General features: G+C 36.1%; 1 protein-coding gene across 1 annotated transcript in view; it reads left to right on the top strand.

Annotated features, from left to right (window-relative positions):
* The window catches only part of LOC145987736 (importin-4-like), a 128,433-nt gene that overhangs the window by 29,468 nt on the left and 77,797 nt on the right, over positions 1-21,168 (top strand). The window contains exons 7-9 of the mRNA XM_083122393.1: positions 10,613-10,831; positions 17,159-17,420; positions 19,278-19,394. Coding sequence (XP_082978519.1) covers positions 10,613-10,831; positions 17,159-17,420; positions 19,278-19,394 — 598 coding nt within the window. The remainder of the gene's footprint in view (positions 1-10,612; positions 10,832-17,158; positions 17,421-19,277; positions 19,395-21,168) is intronic.

The raw sequence follows: 21,168 nt of genomic DNA, 5'->3' as shown, positions 1-21,168 counted from the left end.
GTCTTGGTGTTCTCGGCCTGTGTATAGGACTGGTTTCAACCCACCATCGTGAGATTATTGGGGAGCTACGAGTGAGTAGCGTAACCTGATCCCGAAAATCTCCCTATAACGGCTGAGAGTTAGATGTGTTGACCCCACATCACCCCATTACTGGTTGAAGATATCCACGCCTCTAGGTAGGATTGTGGGAGGGAGACTGCCAGTTGGGCAATAGGCTAATGCCCTTCAAGGGCTGTCGAGCCGCGGATTATTATTATTATTTCACATGTTGTTCATATTTCATCATTCTGGAATTGTTCAAAATAAAGAAATTATGAGCATTCCAACTCTCTGCTCCGACACGTGTTCTTGTAGGTATTGTATAAAGGAGGCTGTCATTTGCTGCTTAATGTGATGCATATTGCTTCCTTTGTTAAAATTGTCATGCTTTGATGAGTGACAAGTTCATAGCAAAAGAAAAAGCCATGGGGCTTATCATGTGGTGGCAGTATATGTACTTGTTATTGTTGTGGAAGCTGGCATCATTTGTAAATATACAACAAGGGCAGCCAATTGTCGCCCATCACAGTGAGGCAATAACACAGCTGAGAGGAGTGTTGTGGTCTATTTGTCAAGGTTTAACATGTTCGCATGTTGTTAGTTCTCAAACCAGTGGTAGTGTCAGTCGTGTATTACCTCTCGTTGCAGTTCCAGTACCAATGCAGATGAGTTTATTGGGAGTGAACAGTTAAAATGCCACCAAATTCATTAATGCAATGAAAAATAATAAATTGTTTTTGTTTTTATTTTATTTTATTTGAAATCGCACAATTGAGGAATCACTATGAAGTCTTCTTGGCATCGTTTTGGGTCATTTTATGCATGTGTTAGTCCATATTTTGCCAATTTTTAGTCCACATGTATGTACTATCTGTCCAGGTAGTAAATGGTTGGTTGATGATGGTGTTGCAAGCAAACCTTCAAGTATGAAAAATTATAAGGTCAAATGTGTGGCTCAAGTTTTTTTAAATTAAGATATTCTCTTTTGTGGGTGTTACGTCCCAATAATGTATTCCATAAGAGTCATTCCATGCCAAATCAACACAGCCTCCAACCTGACCATCTCCGATTTTCATAAATGTGGGTAGTTGAAACTATGCATGGAACTTAGTAACTATGAAAATTTTTAGTCTCGTGCGTCTTGTAATTGTTAAATTATTCAAGGTCAAATTTAGCAGAAATTGCCCTTTTTGAGCCCGCTTAGCAATACTAAATGTGCTGTAACTCCGCCACTATTTCACCTAGAAAGCTCAAATAAAGCTTATTGTACAGGGAATTGAACAAACTTTCCAGTGATATATAACAAGCCTACCTTTCGATAAAAATATAATTTTGTCACGTGACCTTGACTTTTGACCTTGAATATCTCAAAACATGTCATCACCAAAAATCGTGAAAAAAATATATTTGGTCCCTCATGCCATACTATAAAACACATCAAAAAATCATTCTGGGACTGCCATGGGATCAGAAGATACAAAATAATATGTTTAACTATGTGACTGATAAAAGCCTCATTACATGAACTATGACGAGTCAAAAGTACTTTAACACCCCCTACAAAATGTAAAGGAGTTATCCTGGTCATGAAAGAAATAGGTTAGGCACAGGGAGATCTCTAGCTGTGTGTGTCAAGCGCAGGTCCGGCATATTGTTGACCGCCATATTGAATTCAAGGCAAACATTTCAAAGGAAAGTGGGTGATGTGAAATATCAAATCAGGCTAGAATTTCACGAGAAATGAAGCAGCAAAGGTTTTCCCAACTTATTTTTTGGCAGCAAAACGTTATACGCTATGTTTCACTTACGATATATGCACATTATAGTGTTGTCAATATTCCTGTGAGCACACTCGTTGACGTCTCTCACACTGACATAGAACATTTGGCAATGTAGCATGTGCAACAACATCGCAAGCAGCAACTATGCCTTTTCTCAGATGGTCAATATCAGGGACTTTTAGTGCATGCACCATTCTCTTCAAATGTTTCTGAAGTTAAAAGTCCTCCTAAGATGTTAGATTTGGGAATGTGCAGGCCTTTTAATACATCCCCATCTGCCCATCAATCTACCTAGAAATTTACCATGAAGAATGTTCACATAGTGTGGTCACACACTGTCCTGTTTCAAAACTCTGGAAAAGTGCCATACCCCGTAAGCAAGGATGAAAAACCTGTTCACTTAACATAACACATCCAAGAGGCCCTCACCATTTAAGGTTCCGTTGTTGAATATGGACCAACCATTCCAGTTCTCCATACACTATACCACATCATTAGCTTACCAGCAATATCCATTCGGCTGGGATCTGTCTACTGTAGATTATCAAATCACAGGTATTGCGTATAATTTTTATTAACTTTACCAGGAACATAAAAATTAGCCTCGCCACTGAAGAATGTTTCATTCCAAAGGAAGTGTCACGCAATTGTTTGAGATACTTTTGCCAATATTCTCCACTATTCAAGTATTTGGTGAATGTTGCTGATTAAAATCATATGCAATGGTGCGTATACTTCTTTCTGTCCCAAGATGTCAGCATGATCTCGCCGAGTTCCTGACACGTGAGGAGCATTCTTAATACTTTGTTTTTAACACCTCGAAAAGAGAAAATGATTACAAGCATGCAGTAATAATTTTTTGCTGGTTAAATATACTTTGGAAAAACCTTCGCCGCTTCATTTCTCGTGGAATTCTAACCTGATTTGATATTTCACATCACCCACTTTCCTTTGAAATGTTTGCGTTGAATTCAATATGGCAGTAAACAATATGCCAGACCTGCGCTTGAGACACACATTTAGAGATCTCCCTGTAAAAAAAAAAAAAAAGTGCTCCCCTGTGCTTAGCACAACGCCATGAAGGCGTATAGGGGGTGTGGGGGTAACACCCCACACTTTCTTCATCCGGTCGTGAGTGGGGGTGATGTGATCAGCATCATGCCCCTGACCGCCTTTACCCCCAAGGGTTTCCCCCATGTACCCATGTTATTCGATGCTGGGTGGGTGCCGGGGTCGCTTCCATTGTTAGAAAAGTTCCCGGATTTGAACCGGCCGGGGATCGAACCCGGGACCTTTAGCATGGTAGTCAGACGTAGTCAGACACGTTACCGACTGAGCCACCGTGGCCACCTAGATCTCCCTGTGCCTAACCTATTTCTTTCATGACCAGGATAACTCCTTTACATTTTGTAGGGGGTGTTAAAGGACTTTTGACTCGTCATAGTTCATGTAATGAGGCTTTTATCAGTCACATAGTTAAACATATTATTTTGTATCTTCTGATCCCATGGCAGTCCCCGAATGATTTTTTGATGTGTTTTATAGTATGGCATGAGGGACCAAATATATTTTTTTTCACGATTTTTGGTGATGGCATGTTTTGAGATATTCAAAGTCAAAAGTCAAGGTCACGTGACAAAATTATATTTCTAGCGAAAGGTGGGCTTGTTATGTATCACTGGAAAGCTTGTTCAATTCCCTGTACAATAAGCTTTATTTGAGCTTTCTAGGTGAATAATGGCAGAGTTACAGCACATTTAGTATAGCTAAGCAGGCTCAAAAAGGGCAATTTCTGCTAACTTTGACCTTGAATAATTTAACAATTACAAGATGCACGAGACTAAAAATTTTCATAGTTACTAAGTTCCATGCATAGTTTCAACTCCCCAAATTTCATGAAAATCGGAGATGGTCAGGTTGGAAATTGCACATATCTGTGTTGATTTGCCATGGAATGACTCATAAGGATTTCCATGAGTGGCAGGAGGTAAAAAAAATATAGTGAGTGGCAGGAGGTAAAAAATATAACGGTCAGGAAAAACAACCACGTCTGAAAGAAAATGAGCGAGAAGAAATGCACGCCATTCAGTGATGAAACAATTGAAAAACTTACATGATAAGTAAAAGTTGTAGTGTTACAGCTCCATGTTCTGAAGAATGTGTGTTCAAGCACGGGCAAGAAAGCTTTTTTTTTAGTTGCCAATAAGCCTCCAACATGTGTGTGTGTTTGTGTCCGAATTCACGTATTTACAGTGTAACTTTTTTTTGTTGTTTTGGTTTAAGATAAGAAGACTTGTATGACTATCGAGATTCCTGAATGCATAGGATGAGGGAAGTGCATACAACATGCATTTTCAATTCATTATTTTGCCTGCTAATTTTGTAAAATATCTTGTATTTTTCCTTCTTCAAAATATTTCAACAACTCTGGACCAAACATGGAGCTCTCAGACGATACCTACTTTCTTTGTGACTACAAATTACATGCCTCTAAATTTGAAATAAAAGATGATTTAGAGTTTGTTGATACAAGTTTGCATTGTCACCTATTAATATGTTTAATTTAATCTGTATGAATACTATAAATGTAAATTGGGACGATACTAATTACCCAAAAAAAGACGAGGTAAAGGTGGTCTTAAGAACATTTGTTTCACTATTCTTATACATAACTACAGATTTTGCAACAAAATTTTAATGTTAAGATCTGGACTACTTCGGTGGGCTTATATAACCTAATATGTTCTTAGCTACTATATTTTTATTTTAAATATCGAAACCTTTCGTGTGGTGGGCATGTATCATAGTGACTGGACTACACCACCCTTCGTGATCAATTGTGTGTGTGCTCCTACTCATTTATGTGTTGCAACAATATTGACTATTTTATCTGGTCTTCATAGAAAGTATTTCAAAAGTAAATTACAATGAAATTGTTGTTTTCGAAAGTTCGAAACATGTTTTTTTGTTAACTCTACACATTGATAAACGAGGGGAAGTTAGAATTCGGCCACATACAGGAGACAGGATAGTTCATGCTGCATATAATTCAACAGACTACCTACAGAAGACTGCGAGCTGAGCATGTGCAGTTCTGCGATTGGCAAGCTTTGTAATCTCTGTCGGAGACCATACTTCACACAAAGTGAAGGTTCTATCGGCAGTATGATGTCATCCTTGGTTCATTTGTAGCAGCGTGCCCAGGAATTTGTAAAGGAGGAATGTAGGTTGTTATGGCTTCTACTATTTTTTTAAACAGTCAACTCATATTTTACCTCACACTTGGGCCACAGAGGGTTAAGATTTTCATTAATCTCTGTCAACCCAAATGGCATGAACGACAAACCAGATTTATCCACAATAAAAGTTTTCAAATTTTGTCTCTTACAAATGGTGACAAATACTAATTCTACCAAGTAAAAAGAAAGTGGTTCTACAAGATATTCCAACCTACGATCTTCAGACAACTGGTCCAGCTCTTTACCACTTTCCCACTCAAATAAACTACCTTGAAATTTTGTCCTGAGAGTCGTCAGCAATCTTGCAAACTTCTGTTTCTCATTAGTTTATTTTACAAGCTGGAATAGACATGAGTCTGCAACTCGAACACTGGACTTCTGTGGTAACTTATTCTCTCCCGTCTACTCTAAATTAGCATATCTCATGTATTGTAAATGTGAAGTGGAATTGTTACGTCCAACGTGCTACCACAATCGTAACTCCAAGATCTGGAGATACGAATTGGCAACACACTGCTCCTATCTCCGGCTAGTCAGTTGGAAGCACCAGTTCTCACTCAGGGATCGGGATTAATGCCACAGATCAAGGAAACTAGTTTGCCATCCTTACGTCTGAGACATCTGGTGGTGAAACATCCAAATTACTAGCAGCCACCGAAGAAAGTAATAGCGAGCGGGTTCATCGCAAGAGTGTGGCTTATTCTGCAATGGCATATAGTTCCCTGTTTTATTTTCATTTTCCTATGTCGCTGCAGTTCTTCCTCTACAATTTGCCTATCCTTAGTGCAATACACAAAATGTAGATGTACTTTGTATTAGAATAGACAAGATGAGAAAGATTGCTTTATATTTCAACTTTAATTTAGCGAAGGAAATAAAAGGTGTAGTTGAATGTTTGCAAACTACTATAAGGAAGTGTTATGGTATTCTCTGTGTACAATGTTATCATTGATTCCTTTCCTAAAATTTAAGTCAAACACTCTGTGTTGTACATACTTATAACCAGCGAAAAATAGTCTATGCAAAAAATAGCTTTAATCCACAAAATATGAAACATGCACCGAACTGTATAACCCTCATTCAAGCTTCCCCCTCCTCTGTCTCTATCTCCCCCTTCCAAAACTGTAAACTCCTTTCTCGCAGAACATTCAATCACCAACACCCACTGACTGCATTTGTTTTGATTTCTGTCTTTCCCTGAGGTTAGGTTGACCACTGAGCTGAATGTCTGTGCTAACCGTTAGCCAGGGACTCATAAGCGATTTTTTATGACAAGGATATATGGTCAGACTAGGTCAGTTCTGTGCCTTTGGTGAAAAAGTTGGCAGGTAAATACATAAAAAGAGGAAGAAAGAAATAGAGAGAGAAAAGGGAAGATAATATATTAAGAATTTTGGGACTCCCATTGTGTATCGAAGGTGACACAATTCACACCAAAAGCAATATTTGGCTTCCTGGGAACTCCTTGCAACAGAAATATATAAATTAATCATTAATTTCGTGATATTTGTATGGATATATATATAAATTCGCTTACACATAAAATTGAAAAAATCATAATTAAAATCATGTTTCAATCTAAAAAAAATAAAAAAATAATGTAAAATATGCATCAAGGCAAAACCAAAACAGTCAACTTGCCAGGAATGGAAATAGTGTTCTTTTTACGACCAACTGTAATATAATTTACAGTATTTCAGGAACAGTAAAATAATATTAATAATATTAAATAATACAACCTCAGCAAGTGGAATATATCTGACTTAACTGTATCTCTTTCTGTCGATTACTCTAGAAGTCTGATGCTGGCTGAGACAATAACACTTAAAACCGATACCAATGCCGATACTCTTACAGATACCCACCGATAATTGAAAGTTGCAAAATAAAGGTTGTTCAAAATATTGATTAATATTAGTGTTTAAATATTCTTATCCAATTATATGCATCAATTTGCTTTAAAATATTAAAAAATTCAGAATATGAAGAATCAAAATATGAAAATAGATATTATCTAGTTTTCATGCAAAATTGCAGCAAAATAAAAATGAAAGTTTGAACTTTGCATAATTTCCAGGCTACAGACCCCGGGAAAGACCAAAATGCCAGAAAGTATCTGGTGGTACCGGTAAATAAATTACGATACCGATACATCGGTATCGGTATCTGCTCAGCCCTAGTCTGTGCATATGAAGAAGTACCTAGGGCTGTTTCTTGATGGCAAAATATTATTTTCGATCACATTCTATGTTCCTGATATCCTACATGCAACTAGAATGACTGTGAAATTTGCACAAAATCAAAGCTCTGCGAATGTAAAGCGTACTTACATTTCTACTTTTTGTTTAAAGTTTGGATCAATATAATTAAATTATCATATAATATCATTTTATATTTGTAAAGAATATCATTTAGTAAAGATGATCTCTATCGCTTGCAGTTGAAATCTTTTAACAAGTCAATTCAAATTTTTCTTGCTGTAATAAAATCAAATATTTTAAAATTAAAAGTCCAAAAACTTTAATACCGAATTGCGTGCATTACATACTTTTTCGCACAAATAAAATAAATAATATGTTGGGTCCTACTCACTCAAAGGCAGTGATAAGTAAAACTTTTCATGACTGAATTCACGCACCGCTCCTCCTTTACCGTTGACAGCAAGACATCAACTGCTTACCTCAGGTGCGAGTAGAGAAACTGATAATGTCAGGTCAATGCTAATTATCAATTATCATAAATAGGTTATGGTTATGGTTGGCAAGAATTAAGAATGCCAACGTGGAACTTTTGATGTCGCCATTTACAGCCAATAGGAAAACGTGTTATTGAAACAAAGGGAGAATTTCTGTGTTTTAATGTTACAATATTAAAATAGGAAAAAGTAACAAAACAGATTTTATAAAGTAATTATTATTTTCCCTTGCACATGAAATGATTAAATAAAGGTTTAGTTTACAGATTTTTATAACAAAGACTAAATTACTTCAATCTTGTCCATTGTTGACAAAAATCGATATTAAGAAGAAATCTATATAATATGTGCTTAAACTACAAGTTCTGCGTGAAAGATAGAAATAATCCTAGCCATCTTGGATTTGAAAAAAAAAAATCAAACTGTTGCATATACTATTTGCGATAATTATTAGCCTGTATGACTTGAATTAGATGTAAAAATATGCATATAATATAATAACATAAGATAGAACAGAAATGTATACATGAATTAATATAAATTATTTTATGCAAGTTATTGACTTGATAGCATACGAATAAGATATATTCCAGTATATGAAATAAATTTGGCTAACATGGTGGTCGTTACATATATGTTCCAAATAATTTCTCATACTATCGTTAGTTCCAGATTTGGCCACAGCCACCGAGTATTTACTGTCTGGACATAAAGTACATATAATGCCACTCATTAGTACATATTAACCCATTTTTTGCAGAAAATTTTTAGCTGGATGAAATTACTTCAAATTCACATTAAAGTACTGTTGATGCACTGATAATGCAAAACAAATGTCATTTTGTTTCAATATGCAGGGTGACTGAAAATTTGGGCATTACATATCTGCAACGTCAGCAAAATGAGAAAAATTTTATGAAATGAGAAAATTTGCCTTCTATGAAAATGATTTTATTCTCAGTGAAATAAATAGTTGCATTTTTAAAGAAGTTTTTATCAATATAAAGGAGTCTTAATACATATATGGAGCACTTAATTGCAATTTTTGTTCTTTAGAGCAATAGTAACATTATATATCATACTATGAGCACTAATTGTAGTTTCAATTAGACTTCTGAATTTTTGCAATACATAAAACAACAAACATTGAATCTTGAATTACTTCTGAATCATGACATGTTTTTCCAGCCTTGTCCCCCACATGAAGTGGCTCTGGGCTCACCTAGCCTCAAATCAATGTGTACCTGGGGAGGTGGTGGTAAAGGTGGCTGGAGAATGGTGCTGATCACATCACCTTTAGAATGGTCGAGATCGAGAATATGTGAAGCCCTACACCCACATCCCATAAATGTGCCTTCATGGCACGATGCTAAATGCACAGAGAACTTTACATTTTTTAAAACTCTATATATTCTTATTTTATAAGGTCTGTGATACTGTATTACAATTTCTTTAATTACGATTTTTGGAAATCATTCGTACACTTCTGAGGTAAATGTTCTACACAAATCATGTTTGAATGTTACACTTGAATTACACTTGAATGGGAAATCTTTGCTTGCAATTATCAATTTTCTTCTAAAAGTGCCAAACGTCTCCTGGCAAAGAAGGCAAGGAAATAATTTGACTTCGTCATCCAGTAACAGATTGCATTCTAATAATTTGTGGTGCACTGGAATTCTCTCGGTTCTCTCAAAATGTTAGTAATGGAAGTTATTTCTTGAAGTTGACTGTACCTTCTTCAACAATTGGCTGTTTGTTGTTGTCAGTCGACTGCTGATCATCATCCATTGTTACAGATTGAGTATGCCGGCTAATAGCAAAGATGAGGATTAGTGACAATTTGATGAAATTGATGAAGAGATAATCACAAATAGTACCCAGGCCAGGATTCGAACCCTGGACTCCTGGCATTGTATCATGCTGTGCTAACCACTTCCATCATGGAGGTCAGCTAATGCTTCATTGAGTATGACCAACTTTTCACGATACATAGTTGTTGTGTATCATACTTACTCATATCAGAAATGCAGCATGAATGTGTTAGGACAGATTCCTAGATAGAGAGTTGTAACTGATTTTTTATAACCTTTTACGCTGATGATGCACATGTGGTACACTAATAAAAATATCATAACTCCAACAATTTAAACCAAGGGTGAAATGCTTGTAGTGTAGTTTCTAGCAGAATATGAGATGCATCCAAACACATGAAACACGTGGTTTCAAATATAACAATGTTGAAAGGTAAAAAAAAAAATTATAAAAGAAAATAACGTCAACATGAAAATATAGTACTTTTCGTAGTGTAATAATACCAGCACATTAACACTTATTGTACTTGTATCTAAAGATATCAGTTTGGCGGTTACGCGGAGATAGGTAATTAACTCTGATAAACTTACTATTCATTTTTCCAAGAGGCGAAATCGATCGTTGCAAAAAACTTACACGGAAAAATGAATAGTAAGTTTATCAGAGTTAATTACTTATTGCACTGTTTAAAGCAAAATAATAAACAAGGTTATGATTAACACTGGGATGTTTGTTTAATGCTGAAAAATAATTGTTGTATTTTCCATATGGGAAAGTACAGTATTTATAAATTAAAATGAAAATCTAGTTTTCCTTTAAAAATGCAATTTTGTTCATAGACTGTTATGAAATTTGTCAGTTATTTCACTTTTTGACTAGTTTCCATCCTTGTTATTATTAGTATTCATAAAATATTGCAGTATAAATTCTTTCCCATGTGTACATGGTGTTTCCATCTTTTTTTATTTATTAATTTAAAAAAAAAAGTTTCAAAAATTTATCCTGGAAGATCCATCTTAATAACATTTTCCCCTCTTTTCCAGTTACATCATGTGCAGCCAGCATTACAAGGTCAGAATTTATATGCAAAGAAAGCTTCTTATATAGCCCTGGCAGTCCTGGCCGAAGGCTGTGCTGAGAGTCTGCGTACACAGTACATGGAATCTTTGCTGCAGTGTATATGTGAGGGTATCATAAACCCCTCAAATCTAGTAAGGCATGCTGCATTGTTTGCTTTAGGTCAATTTTCAGAACATTTACAGGTAAATTTCTGTAAGTTATCATTAGATTACATATTTTATCTTTTCAGTGTAACTGTGAAGTTCACCCTAATTTGACTAGCTGATTATTATTTGATGTCGTTAGAACAACTAATGTACCATAATACAGGGTTAGCCTAAAAGAAATAGACAGTTTAAACACTTTATAAATCGAAATTTGTTTGTTACATCAGAAAGCATTTAATACTGTTGTATAGAGAAAGTCTTCATGTTTTCAACCTCCGCTTTTTGTTTGTCTTTGTGATGTAAGCATCACGTGAGCACCCTTGGTGTACGTCAAGCAGAGGTGGAGAAGGCTTTCTGCATGATTGAATTTGCAAAAACAAATTCTGTTACTATCATGCAACGTTGTTTTAGAACACAGTCTGGTAAGCAACCACCCACAAGGCAGTCAATCTACGATTGGAGCAAGAAATTTAAGGAAACTGGTTGTCTGTGCAAGGGAAAAAGTCCTGGGAGAGGAGAACTAAACTATTGCATTGATATCTGTCATGTTACAAAAGGCCTCACGTAGAACACTTGTAACTTACCAATGTAAACTTTATATGTACTCTTCAAACCATGTAAGTATTTCAGCCCTATTATTAAAACTGTTCTTCCTGTAAAACTTTGAAAGTGTCTATTTATTTTAGGCTAACCCTGTATATTGCTTTTTAAGTGGTTTGATAGGCAAATATTAATGGTGCACAAAGATGGAATGAATTGGAGTTGTTCAGGTTTTTTTATGTGAAATTATATTTTGTTGTTGTTATGGCAGATAAAATTTGATTTCAAAACTTTAAATTTATTACACAGAACAATGAAAAACATCATCATTTTAATAGACAGGGGTAGAAAAATACAGGGTGCCCAGTCGCCATGGTACCAGAATTTTCAAACGTTCTATTTTTTTAAAAAAATTCAAGTTCACTTATGCATATTTTGTGTTCTTTCTGTATCATTTGTATCATTAAATCAGAATAATAAATATGCCATAATTTTTTTTTTACTGTTGATAGCCAAATTTTAAAATCTGCAGCAATATGGAAGATTCGGCCCTAAATTAGAATACATTGCACAGTTATTTATGCTGTTGCCAGTAAACCTTTTTTTTTTTTTGTAAGAGCGCCACTCGGGTAGAAGAGTTAATTACTTTAAATCCAATCTCATAATAATTAATAAATTATATCTTAAAGGCCACATTTCAAAATGTGTAGCTTTATCTTAGTTGGATTCATGGCTCCTGAGAGAAAAAAGAGGCTGCCACCTGAATTATTTTTAGTTCTTCTATCCCTGCTAATAGGCATATTCATTTTCAAAGCGTAGGTCCAGTCCCAATTAGCCTATCTGTTCATATAGTGGACTTGAAACAACAATTCAATCACTCATCAGTCTTGCTGCCAAATGACCCATAGTTTTAGTCCTGGTCTGGGAATTGATGTTCTTTCATTTATTTTATGAATCACCATTTCATCCTTGTTGTCACGATTAGCCAAAAGTTGCAGAAAGAAATGTCAGATTAAGAGGAATGTAAAATTTATTCCTTTTAGTTTTTTTTTTTTTATTACTTAGTGTATTTTTCATTTTGCATTTGTTCACAGAATTAATCATATTCCAGGAATTCTGCATAATTTCAATGATGATCCAGATTCAGAAAAGCATTTTGTCAGGAAATAAATTATAAATTTCTTGTTTAAAAAGTCAAATGCGATAAAGTGCTGGTCAGTCAGCCTTGTACCTAATATGCAGAGGAACATATTTTTGGTAACAAAAACACAGTCAATTTCGAGTTAAAAAGCGGTAAATAAACGGTTCCAACACACCTGGATATACCTGAAAAACCTGGAAATCTCAGTGAATTTGAAAAAAAAAAAGTTAAATTCTCAGGGAAATCTCCAGGAAAATGCACCTCGCTCCCTTCAGAAACATGAGAAATGAACCTTACAGCATGTTATTTCAAATTTTGTGTTTTTGTCAAAAACGAAATATGCATGCCTGTAGTAATGTGTAGTATACAAGTTAATACAGGGCTTTTCATATATCCCTGCAGGATTTTGGATGCCAACTCTGCCGTGGGAATTAGGGTGTCAGTGAGAAGAATAAATATCGAAGTTTTTAACGTACCTTGGTGACTTGACAGTAAACGATTCAAATATGCAGTCCACAGTCTTCCATCAACATGCAGCCAGTTTCCTCAAATTTTCTACACCAGTCTTTGTTGTTTTGTCTGTTGGTGGTTCTGTACCAGTGGCGTACGCAAGGGGGGGGGGGGTTACCGGGTCTAACCCCCCCCCCCCTTGAGCTTTTGAAATATTATGGAAAATGCTGTAGAAAAAAAATTAAAATGGCTAATTTATCACAGTCAAAGATCTGCGACAGTAATAATAATAATAATTTGATTTATTATTCCCATGCAGCATGAAGAAAAACAACATTCCAAACACAATCTAAGCGGCCGCAAAGTTCAATTTTGCAATTTTTTTTGCAAAAAGTCATGCAGTGACTCTCGCGCGAATTGTGAAAATTCCTTGCTTCGTCGCAGTGTGCCGAATTTATTGCAAACGTTCTTCCCGGTACTGATTTCACATCCCCTTGTGAACTCTCAAGTGATGCTGAGTCTACATCCACATCATTAAATAATGTTGAAGAAGTGCTTTGTGAATCACCTAGAAGTGATAAATGTGTTGGAATGTCTATAAACTTACTTTTCAACGAAAACATAGACTCAGTGGAAGTTAGCAACACGTATTCTCGTGCTTCATCATCATCCTGGGCAAGTTCCATAGGTAAAGGTAATGTAAATTCCCCCATGCCATGAAGACACACGTAGTGGTGTGGTGGGCCCCAAAGATTCTCGATCTCAAACTATTTTGCAGGTGATGTGATCAGCACCATGCTCCGGCAGCCTTCATCCCCCCAGGGTTGCTCTCAGGTACCCATTGCTATGAGGCTGGGTACGGAGACAAGTCTGGATAAATTCCAACCAATACCGGAAATCGAACCCGGATATCCCACGAAGTTGTCAGACTAGACCAGCGCGGCTCCTTGAATGAGTTTCATATTTCGATTGTTTCAATAAATTTAATATATTTGCTTGTTTTTATGGATTTTCTTCACACTTAAAATGTCTCACTTATCATATACAAATAACCGTTGACTAGACAATTATTTTGTAACAAAGAAACAAAAGAAATGTAATTTTGTTCTATTTCTTTCATAAATAGCAGCTGCATTAGTAGTAATTATTAGTAGTAATTAAACTAATTAATTAATTAAGAATTATTAATTAATTTATTATTATTATTAATTAAAGTATAATAAAACAATGCTAATGTGAATTTGTAGAAAGTTTTCGAAATAACACCCCCCTTGATGAAATCCTGCGTACGCTACTGTTCTGTACGATAGATACTTGGGTCAAATACCATGTTTTACTGTAACAATTGGCACTGTTTTAGCAAATTGCTGGATGTGTTTATCAGAAAGCATCATATTTCAAGGTTACCTGGAAAAACCTGGAAATATCAGGGAATTTGAAAAAATTAAAATCTTATGGAAATCTTGAGGAACATCATCTCATTGATCAATGAATCTAGTCTGAAGGACTAGAATATGCTCTGCCTGTTGATAATAATACTCACAGCTTCAATAACTTGCTTTACACAAGCTAGTTTGAAGACATAGCCTTGAGATACTGGTTTATTTTGCATTACAAATTAATTTAAGTTTTGTTCATGTGTAAATTTCTGTTTGACAAAAGTGTGAAAATATTTGTTCCATATATATGTGATGTTTCAATTTTATTTTATGCACTAGAATTTACTTAATCTTTCCTATTCTACCTTGGTTTTCCAGAAGTATCGCCATCTGTCCCTGTCCTACACTAATTCTAGCACTTCTTTCCAGTCTCAGCCCCTTACTTCCACAGATCTCTTTACATCATCTTCCCACACATTTCTAGGTCTTCCTCTTGGTCTTGTTCCCTGCATTTTCCCTTCGTACAAAGCTTTGGCTTCATGCATTCCAGCCATTCTCTTCACATGACCAACTAAGATGGCTTGGTACAGAGAATGCACAGAATGGCAGAATATTCAGAGAATGGCTGGAATGCACGTAGCCAAAGCTGTGTACAAAGTGAAAATGCAGGGGATACAGTTATTTTATTTTTTGTAACTCCCACAAAAATCTGCAACGTTAATCCTTAATTATATGCACAACAATGTCATTTTAGTCTTGAATCAGTTTTGTTATTAACACCAGAAAATGAACCGATATGAAATGTTTGCCAGTACCAATAAACTACTGATATTCTGCTGATACAATAAAAAATTGCAGATGTTCCTTGAAGAGCATGAATAATTCATTCACCTCCTTAATTAGTGAATGTAACTTAAGTTATTTCAGAGGGCTTTGCCTTAAACACTTAGACACCAGCCGTGACACCCATGTCACAAGGAGTGTTGTGCGACTTTGGGAAGACCCTTTGTATCAGATAATGTTCTGAGATACATGATTTTAGGGTCATATGAGATGTGATTTATGACAGTAGCAATTAGTAAAGTTTAATTTCATTCTTACTGTATTTGGAGGGAGGGGTGAGCAATTTTCCGTTCTAAAGAAAGTTACAGTTATTATTAGAAATTATATATATATTTTTTTTACCAAAAGTATTGGAAGCAAGTGCGCAATTTGTGCCACAAGAATAGAACACACAGCAGGCAATATGCAAGTACCGTTTGGAACAACCACGTCCTGGTGTTGCCTACGTGGGGGTCAAACATTGTTCAAAGTGCATAAAGAACATTTTTAAAAAGAAACTTTCTTCATCATCATCTTCTACGTGATAAACGAAAATTAGGTTTCTTCGACCAAAGGCATATGGTCTAGTTTATATTGAAGAAAACAAGATATAAATTTTAACTGTAGCAATCATAATTTCCGAAATATTTTTAAAAATCTGAATTTGAATTTCCCACTAAACAAGGGAAGCACAGCTTTTAACGGTAGAATATTCTTTTATCCCAAACTGTTAGCAGTAAGTGTTCTTAACACAAGAATAGTACACACATCAGGTAATATGGAGGTAATGTTTTGAACTCGCATGTTTCAGCATTGCCTAAAAGGGGGCAGACAAAATTCAAATTTCGTAAATAAAAATGATTATTTAATTTCTTCTTCTTTTATTCAGTAAATGCAAATTAGGGTTTTTGGACTATAGGGTTATAGCCTAATATTTACTGATAAAAAATATTATTCAAATCTTAGCGAATTTCAAATTTCCAACTGCAAAACACTCCCGGCGTTTAGGCAAAACTGGGGAAAATAGCCATGGCATCTAATGGTTAAACAAACTTTACAAAAACCATGATGCATGAATTTTATGTTTTTATTCATAAAAATAACAGAATAGCAGAATATTGCATTAAATTACAGGCTATGCATAAATATATTTGATTGATAAAATTATCAGTAATATTACTGTTACACCGATATGCCCATTTGGGCCAATACTCGTAGAGTACTGATTAACCTATCCCATCTCTAATAATAATACTAATATAGAATACAAGATTGGTAGGACTTTGAGGCCATTGCAAAATAAATGTTAAACAGCAGTGCACTGTGCATTGAGTATTCTGGAAAAGGTTTAGGCATTGTAGGAAAATCTCAGGAAAAATACATGAAGTGTTCATGTGGGAACCCTGATGTTTGCTGAGAAAGAGGTAGCTTCTTGACCAAAGAATCAACGTCAAAATCTACTTTTGTATTTTTCGTCGAAAGGGTTGCATGGACCCTTGAACCAATCTGCTTGGTCCAGTTGCTGTGGTGAGGGGAAATTCTTGTAGTATTCTGCTTTTCCAAACTTACGCCTGACAGCAATAGTTTTCGAAACAAGTGACAAATGAACCCCCAACAAGCTGAAGTTGCGGCTAAGCCTAGTTAGTGGTCAACGTCAAGCGAATGGGTCTCCGAATGTGCCTCCCCCTGAACTGCGAGCAAAGGATGCATGTTGACAGCAGGTGTCATGTATGACTGGACAAGAATCAGGCATGTGGCAACACTGCTTTTTTCCCCTTGAAACTCCATGTGGAGGCGAGAAGCGTGGGTTTCTTAAAGTTTGTCCTTTGGTCGATCGGGCTTTAAGCCATGGCATCTGTTCCATTTTCCCTACTCTTTGGCATGTTTTTATCATTTACATGTAGTTTTGCTACTGCACGACCAAACTTCAAAATCCTAGAGGGACTTATGAAACACTGTGCATTACATTATTATCAGATGCAACTGCAATACAATTATCGCATTTGTAATTTTGTTTCTTCCCTCTTGCAGCCTGAAATCAGTAAGTATGCACCTGAGTTGCTCCCAGTCCTCTTCCAGTACCTTGAACAGCTGTGCAACCAGCTACAGAAGGATGGGAAAGAACCACCAGGGGTGGATCGCATGTTCTATGCTCTTGAAATGTTCTGCGAGAACTTGGGGGAGGATATTCTTCCGTATCTGCCAACACTGATGGAACGTCTGTTCACAGCGCTCGACCCAAAGAATTCCATTCATCTCAGGGAATTGGCTCTTAGTGGAATAGGATCAACAGGTAATTACAATCTGGACCGTGCTTTGCTTTAGTTTCTTGTGGATTTTTAGTTTAGAACGGTAACATGTAATTTATTTCATGATGTCTATTCATTTAATATAGGATATTTTCTTGGCATGGCCCACATAACTAGGCCATAGAAACCATGTTAAAATGGGGAAAAAATCATGTGCTACAGTGGAACTTTGATTTGACATTCCTCAGAGGACTAAGTTGAAAATACTTAAAATGCAGGACAAAGTAAAACTGATTAAAAATTTTTAACATTTTGCTATGATGGGACCATGTTGATTGAGTGTGTAATGCGGGAAAATGTAAAATCTGGGAATGTAAAGTCAGGGTTCCACCGTATAGTGTAATCAACGAATTAGGAATATCTGTTGTTTTGTCAATCCGATATTTCTGTAAATAAGTATAATTGTAATTTAAGTTTTGCTACTTTGTGAAATGATGACATGTGGTGCAAGTTACACTTTATCTGAGTATAATAATATTTACCATTCTGCCATATTGTTTGTTTATATTCATTTTAATGAATCTTTTATAAATGCTTTACCAAAGCTTATCATTAAAAAATTTACTCCAGCCTACCTCTACAAATATAGCTAAGCTGAAATTATTTGCGCTGTTTATGTAAAATATCTCCAGTAAAATTGTAATGCGCATTTAATGAATATAAAATATGAGAAACAAGTTTCAGATGTGAAATGCAAAGGTGTCACGTGTGGCTTGAAGACTGCCACAGGACTAACGTGATTGGTTCAATCTGAAGTGATTGGGAAGGAACCTACCAGTTACAACATTACACACTGTTGATACACAGTCAAAGTCTGCAGTAGATTGATTAGTCCTCAAGTAATTTACAACACGTCACTTGTATTAGCTGGGATAGAACCCTTTTTTGGAATCTGTCCATATTTTTTTTTTTAATGAAAGGTGCCAAAATGTCCATTTCTCTTCATAGAATTACTGCAACAATACATCTTCTCTACTATTACTATGAAGTATGGCATTGTTGGGTAGAAATCATTTCACATTTCAATGCCAGTGGTGTAAGAGGTGACTTCCATGTATTACACTCTGGACTGCATTTTACAGACTAACGAGGATCTGGACCTACAGCCAGTATAATTCTCTGTAGGACTGTGTGTGTGTTGTCGTGTTTTTTTCTAAACATGTACTGAGTGTCCCTTTACAGCTTCAGCTTTCAACTCTAGTAAGAATATTTTAGTCCTCGGACATGGTTTTATTGTAGTTATGGTAAGGGGGTTGACCCCATATAATATGATGGTTTCAGCGTAGCCTAAGTGGTGACGCATCCATAATTGTCAGCATTTCAATGTCAACAATGTGCCATATTCCAATTTTTAAAATAATTTTGGAGTTTCTTCTCTGTTTACCTGAAACTTATGCTCCAGTGAATGAGTGTTTTCATGCATGAATTGTTTGTGGACAAGCGACAAGAACACTCTTTCAGTACACACTTTGAAAGCTATGTTGATTAATAAAGTGAACTTTAATAAATACAAAGAACCTAGTACTCACTTCATCCGCGAAACTGTTTCTTCTTTGTTCTGTTATTTTCAGTGGCCACTGCCACCAACTTGTACTGTTGCTTGGCGTGTTTCTATTGTTCTTAGTTCTCCGGTTGCCGCTAGGTGCGCTGTTGCCAACTGTCAGTCTGCATCTGTGTTGTCTGCTATATCCCGGTGTTATTGTTTTTATTTATTGTTTTAAAAATCTGGCCACCTTATACTTGTTGCTTCGGTGTGAAAGCTCTCGAAGGTGGTGTACGTCACTAGAGTTGCTAGTTTTTCTCTGCATTGACTGTTGTTAAACCATTACCTTCTTTGACAGCGAATGCAGCGAAGGAGTCAATGTTGCCATATTTTCCTCGGATAATTGAAAGCTTGAAACTATACCTGAGTATCGATCAGCCAGAAGAAACAATGTGCCTTCAGGTCCAAGCCTTGGGTAAGTTTGTTTGTTATTTCCACAGTAGAATATTGTGTGTGGCAGTTTACTTTGACAAAAAAATTATTCTCTGGAGCAAGACCGTGCATAGTGGCAGAGAAGGGGAGGAAGTCTGTGTGGGCAGGGTGAAGCAGTACATGCTGCTGCGAAGGCTGGTAACTGCAGTCACTCCCCCTTCCATGCAATCCCGTTCCCTCTCACATGTTTATTGATGGAGCCATCTTGTTTGTTTCTGGTCGCTTGCTCCAGAGATAACCTGGACAGAGTATAGGGCTAAACCTATACCAATACTGTGAAATCTCAGTGACACATTTTATGAGGGACTGAAGGAAAAAAAATGCATAACAGAAAAATGAATTATTGAAAGATAATTAAAATGGTAAAATTAATGAAACAAAGAAAGAAAAGGAGTACTACATATAAACCAAAGTTTGCTATATTGCTCTAATCTGTTCCAAATCATTATTGTAAATTCACAAAATCACGAGAAATAGACAATCCGTTCAGCCAATTCCCTGCAAAAATAAAACATGTTGAACATTAGGATGTTTGTCAATCTTATGTGTACCATTACTCGCTTTATACATTTTCCAAGGCCTGCAAAATTTGCTAGAAGCCTGTTCTGTATGACAGGCGACCTCTCCTCGTCGTTGGTTTTGCAGCAGTGTCATTCATTCACCATGCGACCTTGAACTCCTGCCTTACAATCTGGGAACAAGCACACTATTGCCAAACTGAGAGTCACTAAATTCTGCTTTCTGTAGGGTTTTGAAGTGTTCTGAAAGTGTGGCTGAGGTGTGTGTGTTCTCCCTCCCTCCACACAAAATGTATGTGGACGATTGAGAGTGTGGCTCAATCACTATTCACACTTCTTTACCCATGCTTTTATGTAATCCTTCCTAGTTGACAGGAGAGAGAGAGAGGGAAGGGGAAACTTGCTTGAAAACTTCCCTGGTTTCTTGTTTGCCGGGATAAAAAGTAAGGGCCTGTTTTTCAATGTCCTGTTAATCTTTCTGTTAACTAACTGCCAGTTGGAGATAACAGCCAGTCTTAACCAGCACCTGGTTTTTCAATGTGAAAGTAACTGCTAGTTAACTAATCCATAGTTCGTTCTCCAAAACAGTGTGTTGGCAATTCTGAAGCACAGAAATTACAGGAAATTGATCTGTGTGCCATCTCTTAGTATAGTTTCAAACTGTGTCGACTTGCACACAGCCTGGCGTTTAAATATAGAACTACAAGCGTGCCGCACTCGAGAGCATGTTATTGCATTAGAAACGATTGGAACAATGGCTGCGTATCCATTCTGTATGCTTACGAAATAAATTAACGAAACAAGCACTACAGGTTTGGCTTTCTTCTAATAAAGGTCAATTCCATGAATTCCATGTGGGGGGAAATGCTGTTGCGAGGTGCAAGCAAAGATACTTTCTTGTAGAAGAAGCATGAAGAACTCGAAAGTCCAAACATTAATAATACCTGTCTGTTGATATAAACACTATTAATATGTAAATATTGTACATTTGACTGCATGCTTTTTACCTCTCTATGCATAGTTTTTCTTGTATGTACGCATTGCTTGCATTGTAGAATTATTTTCCTGTAGTTTACGGTTATTACAAGCATAAGAAAACAGTTTTTCTTTGTGACGTTTCAGGAGAACGCACGCTCCCTTCATCAGACATTTATTTTCATTTTGACTAAAACTACAGTTATAACAATGGTTAGTATTTTTTTAAACAAAACAAAACATCAATTATATAACGGATTCTTT

The sequence above is a fragment of the Lepisma saccharinum genome, chromosome 5, assembly GCF_977018435.1.
Source record: "Lepisma saccharinum chromosome 5, izLepSacc3.1, whole genome shotgun sequence".
Lineage (NCBI taxonomy): Eukaryota > Metazoa > Arthropoda > Insecta > Zygentoma > Lepismatidae > Lepisma > Lepisma saccharinum.
The sequence above is the reverse complement of the archived record's forward strand: the minus strand, read 5'-3'. Positions and strand labels throughout refer to the sequence as shown.